Below are 8,881 nucleotides of genomic sequence, written 5' to 3' on the forward strand. Positions count from 1 at the left end.
TAGAAAACGGGTCATACACCATGATCAAGTGGGATTTAGTCCAGGAATGTAAAGATGGTTCAATAGCCACAAATCAATCAGTGAGAAACAACACATTAAAAAAAGAAGGACAAAAATAACATGATCAACTCAATCAATGCAAAAAAGGCATTTGACAAAATTGAACATCTATTCATCATAAAAATGCTCATGAAGTTTGGTGTACAGGGAACATTCCTCAACATAATAAAGACCATTTATGACTAACCCACAGCTAACATCATACTCAAGAGTGAAGAGATGGAAGACTGTCCTATAAAATCAGCAATAAGAGAAGGATGCCCTCTCTCACCATTTACATTTAACATTACAGTGGAAGGCCTAGCCACAGCAATCAAAGAAGTAAAAGGAAGAAAAGCATCCAAATTGTAAGGGAAAAAGTAAAACTCACTATTTGCACATCACATGATACTATATATGGAAAAAGTCTCCACATACAAACAGAACTAATAAATGAATTCCCTAAAGTGGAAAGATACAGGATTAATATACATATATCTGTTGCTTTTCTATACACTAATAATGAACTATCACAAAGAGAAAGAAAGCAAGAAAAAAGTCCCTTTTAAAATAACATTGATAAACTTAGGATTAAGCACACCCAAGAGGGTGAAAGACTTATACTGTGAAAACTTTAAAACATTGATGAAGGAAATTGAAGCTGACACAAAGAAATGGAGAGATATCCCTTAGTCATGGATATGAGGAAATGATATTGTTAAGATATCCGTAATACATAAGGTAATCTGCAGACTTAATGCAATCCCTTTCAAAATACTTATGTCACTTTTTAGAGAAGTAGAACAAATAATCCTAAAATTTATATGGAATCACAATAGACCCTGAATTATCAAAGCAATCTTGAGAAAAAAGAACAAAGCTAGAAATATTCACCCTTGCTGACTTCAGACTATACTACAAAGCTACAATAATCAAAATAACATGAGATCACTGGTAAAGACATGATGGCAGAGTAGAAGGACATGGGCTCAACCCTTCTTAAAGAAACACCACAATCACAACTAACTACTGAACTACCACCTACAGAAAAATGCTAGACCCTACCAAAAAAGATACCCTACATCCAAAATCTCAAATGAACAACCTAACCTTACACCTAAAGCAACTAGAGAAAGAACAACAACAACAACAAAAAACCCACAAAGTTAGTAGAAGGAAAGAAATCATAAAGATCACAGCAGAAATAAACAAAATAGAGATGAAGAAAACAATAGCAAAGATCAATGAAACTAAAAGATGGTTCTTTGAAAAGATAAATAAAACTGACAAAGCTTTAGTCAGATTCATCAAGAAAAAAAGGGAGAGGGCTCAAATCAATAAAATTAGAAATGAAAAAGGAGAACTTACAAGGGACACCACAAAAATACAAAGGATTGTAAGAGACTGCTACAAGCAAATATAGGCCAATAAAATGGACAACCTAGATAAACAGACAAATTCTTAGAAAGGTACAATCTCCCAAGACTAAACCAGGAAAAAAATAAAAAATAAAAACAGACCAATCACAAGCACTAAAATTGAAACTGGGATTTCAAGCTTCCAAAAGAGTGATTGCCTCGCCGCTCCTCACTCGCAGCCCCGTGCTTCGCTCCTCTCCGAACATGGCAAAAATATCCAGCCCTACAGAGACTGAACGGTGCATCGAGTCTCTGATTGCTGTTTTCCAAAAGCATGCTGGAAGGGACGGTAACAACAGCAAACTCTCCAAGGCCGAGTTCCTTATCTTCATGAATACAGAGCTGGGTGCCTTCACAAAGAACCAGAAGGACCCTGGTGTCCTTGACCGCATGATGAAGAAGCTGGACCTCGACTCTGATGGACAGCTAGATTTCCAAGAATTTCTTAATCCTATTGGCGGCCTGGCCCTAGCTTGCCATGACTCCTTTATTAAGTCTACCTCTTCCCAGAAGTAAATCAGAGGAGCCTTTGGGCCTGGCCTCCAGCCCCACTCCCTTTCCTTCAGCTTCCCAATTATCATCTACCCCTCACAGCCCACACATACCCTGAGCCCAGTGCACCCACCACCCCATGCAGGCCACTCCTGCTGGTAGTAATAAAACAATATTGTTTTCTAAAGCACACACTGGAGAGTCAGTAAATTTGTGCAAGGGAGGGAGATGACTGGGAGGAATATAAATTAGATTGATGGAAACAGTTACCAGAAGTTGCAAAGTAAATAGTAAAAATGCATCGTGGGTGTATACATAATCATGACTAATGATACCAACATAATCATCTAAATTACTCAGACTGATGGAGAGACGTCACTTATTTTTCACTCATTAAACGTCTATACACCCCTACTATAGGCACTGTCATAGGCTTTGAAAATACAGTCAGCAAGACAGACAAAGTCCTGCCTTCACTGATGTTACCTTCTAGTGGGGGGGGGACAATAAATGAATAAACAAACAAATAAAGGACTATGAGTGCAATAAATACATAAATAAATAAATAAATAAAAATTTAAAAAAAATTAAAACTTCCAAAAAACAAAAGCCCAGGACCTGATGGCTTCACAGGTGAATTCTATCAAACATTGAGAGATGAGTTAACAACTATCCTTCTGAAACTAGTCCAAACATATTGCAGAGGAAGGAACACATCTTATTCTATGAGGCCACAATTACCCTGATACCAAAACCAGAAAAAGATACCACAAAAAAAGAAAATTACATGCCAATATAACAGGTGACCATACATGCAGGATCTTCAACAGAATACTAGCAAATCGAATCTATCATTACAATCAAAGGATCATACACCATGATCAAGTGGGATTTATCCCACTGATACAAGGATTTTTCAATATCTGCAACTCAATCCGTGTGATACACCGCATCAACAAATTGAAGAATAAAAACCATATGATCATCTCAATAGATGCAGAAAAAAGCTTTTGACAGATTTCAACAACCCATTTATGATAACAACTCTCCAGAAAGTGGGCATAGAGGGAACATAACTCAACAGAATAAAGGTCATATATGACAAGCCAACAGCTAGCATCATACTCAATAGTGAAAAGCTGGAAGCATTTCCTCTAAGATCAGGAAAAAGACAAGGATGTCCACTCTCGCCAGTTTTATTCAACATAGTTTTGGAAACCCTAGCCACAGGAATCAGAGAAGAAAAAGGAATAAAGGCAATCCAAATTGGAAAAGAAGTAAAGCTCTCACTGTTTGCAGATGACATGATACTATACATAGAAAATCCTAAAGATGCTACCAGAAAAATACTAGAGCTCATCAATGAATTTGGTAAAGTTGCAGGATACAAAATTAATATACAGAAACCTATGCATTTCTATACACTAACAACAAAAGATCAGAAAGAGAAATTAAAGAAACCCTCCCGTTTACCACTGGATCAAAAAGAATAAAATACCTAGAAATAAACCTACCTAAGGAGGCAAAAGACCTGTTCTCCAAAAACTATAAGATACTGATGAAAGAAATTGAAGACGACACAAAGAGATGGAAAGATATACCATGTTCTTGGATTGGAAGAATCAATATTGTCAAAATGACAATACTACCCAAGGCAATCTACAGATTCAATGCAAATCCTATCAAATTATCAATGGCAGTTTTCACAGAAAACAGAAATCTTAAAATTTGTATGGAGATACAAGACACCCCAAATAGCCAAAGCAATCTTAAGAAAGAAAAATGGAGCTGGAGGAATCAGACTATTCTACAAAGCTACATTAATCAAGACAATATGGTACTGGCACAAAAACAGAAATATAGATCAATGGAACAGAATAGAAAGCCCAGAGATAAAGGCACACACCTATGGTCACACCTATGGTCACCTTATCTTTGACAAAGGAGGCAAGTATATGCAATGCAGAAAAGACAGTCTCTTCAATAAGTGGTGCTGGAAAAACTTTACAGCTACATGTAAAAAAAGTGAAATTAAAACATTATTTAACACCATACACAAAACTAACTCAAATGGATTAAAGACCTAAATGTAAGGCCAGATGTTATAAAACTCTTAGAGGAAAATATAGGCAGAACACTCTTTGACATAAACCACAGCAATATCTTTTTTGATCCATCTCCTAGAGTAATGGAAATAAAAACAAAATAAACAAATGGGACCTAATTAACCTTAAAAGCTTTTGCACAGCAAAGAAAACCATAAACAAAATGAAAAGACAATCCACAGAATGGGAGAAAATATTTGAAAATGATGCGACCCACAAGAGATTAATCTCCAAAATTTACAAACAGCTCATGCAGCTTAATATCCAAAAACCAAATACCCCAATCAAAAAATGGGCAGAAGACCTAAATGGGCATTTCTCCAAAGAAGACATACAGATGGCCAAGAGGCACATGAAAAGATGCTCTACGTCGCTAATTATTAGACAAATGCAAATTAAAACTACAATGATATATCACCTTACACCAATCAGAATGGCCATCATGAAAAAGTCTACAAATGATAACTGTTGGAGAGGGTGTGGAGAAAAGGGAACCCTTCTGCACCATTGGTTGGAATGTAAATTGGTACAGCCTCTATGGAGAACAGTAGGAGTTTCCTTAAGAAACTAAAAATAGAGCTAACATATGATCCAGCAATCCTACTCCTGGGCATATATACAGAGAAAAACATGGTTCGAAAAGACACATGCACCCCAATATTCATTGCAGCACTGTTTCCAATAGTCAAGACATGGAAGCAACCTAATGTCCACTGACAGATGAATGAGTAAAGAAGATGTGGTACATATATACAATAGAATATTACTCAGCCATTAAAAAAATGAAATAATGCCATTTGCAGCAACATGCATGGACCTAGAGATTATCACACTAAGTAAAGTAAACCAGACAAAGATAGCATATGATATCACTTATATGTGGAATCTAAAATAATTATGCAAATGAACTTATTTGCAAAACAGAAATAGACCCACAGACATGGAAAACGAACTTATGGTTACCAAGGGGGAGGGGGAAGGGATAAATTAGGAGTCTGGGATTAAAATATATGCAATACTGTATATAAAACAGATAAACAACAAGGACCTACTGTATAGCACAGGGAACTATACTCAATGTCTTATGGTAACCTGTAATGGAGGAAAATGTGAAAAAAGAGTATACATATTTATTCATGTGTGTGTGTGACTGGGTCACCTTGCTGTGAACTTGAAACTAGCACAGTATTGTGAATTAACTGTATTTCAATAAAAAATTGTTAAAAATAAAAATTAAAAGTAACCACATCTAACCATAAAAAAAGATGTGGAAATTAAAACCGCAATGAGATACTACTTCACACCCACTACGATGGCTGTAATGAAAACAAAACTGAATCTCTTCTAAAATAAGTCTTTCTCCATAGATTTATGATCTCGCAGTGTTGAAATACTAAATTCTTATAATTGTAATAATTGTTTTGATTATAAGTTTACATCTAAATTATTCTGTTCAAAAGAACAGATTAATCATTCGTATGCAAGCATCATTTTATAAGTATTTTTTTTTTAAACTAAACATGTGAAGGTGGGAGGGAATGGTTAAACTGTGAAAATATCCTTATGCTGATTTTAGTGAAGCCACTACAAAACATGTTTCAGACAATATCTAATAACCTGATTAAACACTTATTCTATATGGAAAAGGGCATGCCATGAAAATGCATATGCAAAATTATCCCAGCTTTGTAAGAGCGTATTAATAAGGCAATGGAAAGTGTTAATATTTGGCTATGAGCCCTGCAGAATGGGAGGTGGGTTTATAGTTGATTATTTTCTTCTTCATGTCAATTTGCTAAACTTTACACCGTGCACACATTGCTCATACAATTCCTCTGCAATCAGTGAAAAAGAAAAAAAAAATTATCCTCAACAAGTCCGGGAGTACAAGTCAGTAAAAATTACCGAGAGATTGGGTCAAGATGGCAGACTGAGCACTAGTGCATTTCTCTCCTACCTCAAATTCCCTTAAATGACAGAAAAGGCAGGTTTCTGTATATAAAGAATAACTCCAGAATGACAGGGGGAAAGGAAAGGGCAAATTCCTGGAGGATGAAAAGCAGATGGGTCAAGGGTACTGAGGTAAGGATAAGGGTGGGGGTGGGGAGACTGGGGGCCCAGAACTGAAGAGGGGGCGCAAGGCGGTTGGGGAGGGGATTTGTTGGCCAGGCGGCTCCAGATTTTGGGAAAGGGGCGGGGCAAGGAACCAAAGAGCGTCTCCCAGGCCCAGGGCAGGGGCGGACAAGAGAGTTGGCGGGCGAGGTGCGGGGGGTGCTTTTCTGGGCAGGAAGGGGAGGCCTCTCTCCTGGCCGGAAGCTGTGCTCTACGGAAAAGAGGGAGGAGACTGCGGCGACTGCAGCGGCTGGTGGGAACCTGATGTGGCAGAGGGGCCGCTGCTGCCAACAGGGAGCGGAGGGCCCGCGAGCCGAGTGCTGGAGACACTGCCGCCATCCTGTTTGCCTGTCCTGCAGCCCACTTGACACGCTCCTCTCCTAAGGATCCTCCCTCCCAGCTCTAGCAAGCACCTGGCTCGTCGTCTGCTGGTCCTCCTTTGACACAGGCTCACCGCGGAGGCAGCAGCGAGGTGCCCGATTTGGGCACGCGAGGCCCGCTATCCCCGGCCTGGGGGAGTCTGTGCCCCCTGGCCTGGACAGTGTTGGACGCAGGGCGGGAGGAATAGGAGGGTGCACCCTATTTCTTTGACTGCAACCGCAACTCCTTCGCGCTAGCATAGCCTGAACTAGCTGGGGAGAAAGGTTACTGCAGGCACGCAGCCAGAATGCCTTGATTTCCAGCCTTTCTGCATAGCTTTCGGGAAAAACTTAGGCGTGGGTGCATAGAATGCACTAATTAGGAGAAAAAGTTCACCGTGTCATGCATTGAATTTATTTTTTCTTGATTTCATTTCTTGGTCCTCCTTGCTACTGTACTCCGCGCAGGCATGAAGACCCCGCTCGGAAAAGCAGCTGCAGGGCAGCGGTCCAGGACAGGCGCAGGACATGCCAGTGTGTCTGTGACCGTGATGAAGAGAAAGACTGCACACAAGAAGCATAGGAGCAGACCCACCTCCCAGCATCGGAGGAACATCGTAGGCTGCAGAATTCGGCACGGATGGAAAGACGGAGATGAACCTCTAACACAGTGGAAGGGAACCGTTCTGGATCAGGTACCTGTAAATCCCTCTCTGTATCTTATCAAATATGATGGATTTGACTGTGTTTATGGATTGGAACTTCACAGAGATGAAAGAGTGTCATCACTTGAAATCCTTCCTAATAGAGTTGCATCATCTAGAATCAGTGATACACACTTAACAGAAATTATGATTGGCAAAGCAGTGGAACATATTTTTGAGACAGAGGAAGGTTCCAAAAATGAATGGAGGGGGATGGTCTTAGCTCAGGCACCTGTCATGAACACATGGTTTTACATTACCTATGAGAAAGATCCTGTATTATATATGTACCAGCTCTTAGATGATTATAAAGACGGTGACCTACACATCCTTCCAGATTCCAATGATTCTCCTCTCGCAGAGAGGGAGCCAGGAGAAGTCATAGACAGCCTAGTAGGCAAACAGGTGGAATATGCCAAGGAGGATGGCTCCAAGAGAACTGGCATGGTCATTCATCAGGTGGAAGCAAAACCCTCTGTGTACTTCATCAAATTTGATGATGATTTCCATATCTATGTCTATGATTTGGTAAAAACATCTTAGAGGTCATTTTGAAATTTGCCAAATATGTGAGACTGTTTGTAAAATCTGAACACACAAAAAGTCTTGATTGCTTTACAGTTTGTAAGAACCATCTTCTCCCAATTTTTCACACTTTTGCCTGGCAAAAAATTGGAACTTCCACCCTCTCAGACATTTTTTGAAGAAACCTTTTGCCTTTATCTCCAACCTTTTTACTGGTTCCTCCCCACAGAAGAATGATTGACTTATCTAATTAGTGAGAAGGGTAAAGTCTGACATCCATTGCCCCATATTTTTATCTTGGGTGGTGTTAATAGGCTAAAGGTAGCTGAACACCTCTTGCTTCATTCTTTTGGGCATTTGGACAATCTGCACTCACTGAAGTGTGAAGCTTCCTGAGATATTCAATATGGCTGTCTGGGTAAATTTCTTTGCAATTCAACCCTCCCCTTAGGGCTGGCTGGGTAAGTGTCTTTGCAATTCAACCCCTCCTCTTCAAAAGTCTAATATGGGGAGGAATGGGAAGCTTATTTTGGTCTTCTGTCTAAGTTGCATTTTAACTTCTAACTGTACTGAAAGTAAGGTTAATATTTTGTTCCCTCTCTGATTCTTGTACCTATTACTAAACTTGGTTCGGAAATCAAGAGGGTAATTATTTTACATTTTAGTACATAAGCATAGGCTGAGAAACCTTACAAAATTGTTAAGAGGGCAAGCATTTGGGAACCAAACCGCAAGTGGAGAAATCATGGTTGGTCATAAATGGCATTAGGATTTCTGTTGTCTACAATAGCTCTGGCTGGTACCTGCAGACAAGGAGTGGGTTTTTACAGACACAGGCTGTGCAGGCAGACTTTAGCACAATTGGGCTTTGCCAGCCCAATAGAGCATTAGGCCGGGCTCTAGCCCTAGTCCTCAGTCACAGGGTAAAGGCTAGGTTTGGCAAGGGTTGGCAGATCTGTCTAGGACCTCAATATAAAGGAGCAAGAATCTGGAATCAGGCTGAGATACAGATTTCTTTCCTATACCAAGAAGGACACTTCGAAAAATTTTAAATTAGGTTTTCATTTGATTCTTAGAAGACTTCTGAGTCCCAGCATATGAAGTGGGCAATGCACTTGCTAGAACTA

General features: G+C 39.6%; 2 protein-coding genes across 2 annotated transcripts; both read left to right on the forward strand.

Moving 5' to 3' along the window:
• Positions 1-640: 640 nt before the first annotated feature.
• LOC309620414 (protein S100-A11) lies at positions 641-2,141 on the forward strand. The gene has a single exon (XM_082376756.1). The coding sequence runs from the start codon at positions 1,662-1,664 to the stop codon at positions 1,971-1,973; it is 312 nt and encodes a 103-aa protein (XP_082232882.1). The 5' UTR covers positions 641-1,661; the 3' UTR covers positions 1,974-2,141.
• A 4,254-nt stretch (positions 2,142-6,395) lies between these two features.
• On the forward strand, positions 6,396-7,897 carry SPIN3 (spindlin family member 3). The gene is made up of 2 exons (XM_082376733.1): positions 6,396-6,638; positions 6,994-7,897. Exon 2 carries the CDS (start codon positions 6,996-6,998, stop codon positions 7,770-7,772), a length of 777 nt encoding a protein of 258 aa, XP_082232859.1. The 5' UTR covers positions 6,396-6,638; positions 6,994-6,995; the 3' UTR covers positions 7,773-7,897.
• Positions 7,898-8,881: the final 984 nt, after the last annotated feature.

This window comes from Balaenoptera borealis (assembly GCF_965194805.1).
Source record: "Balaenoptera borealis genome assembly, chromosome: X".
Classification (NCBI taxonomy): Eukaryota; Metazoa; Chordata; class Mammalia; order Artiodactyla; family Balaenopteridae; genus Balaenoptera; species Balaenoptera borealis.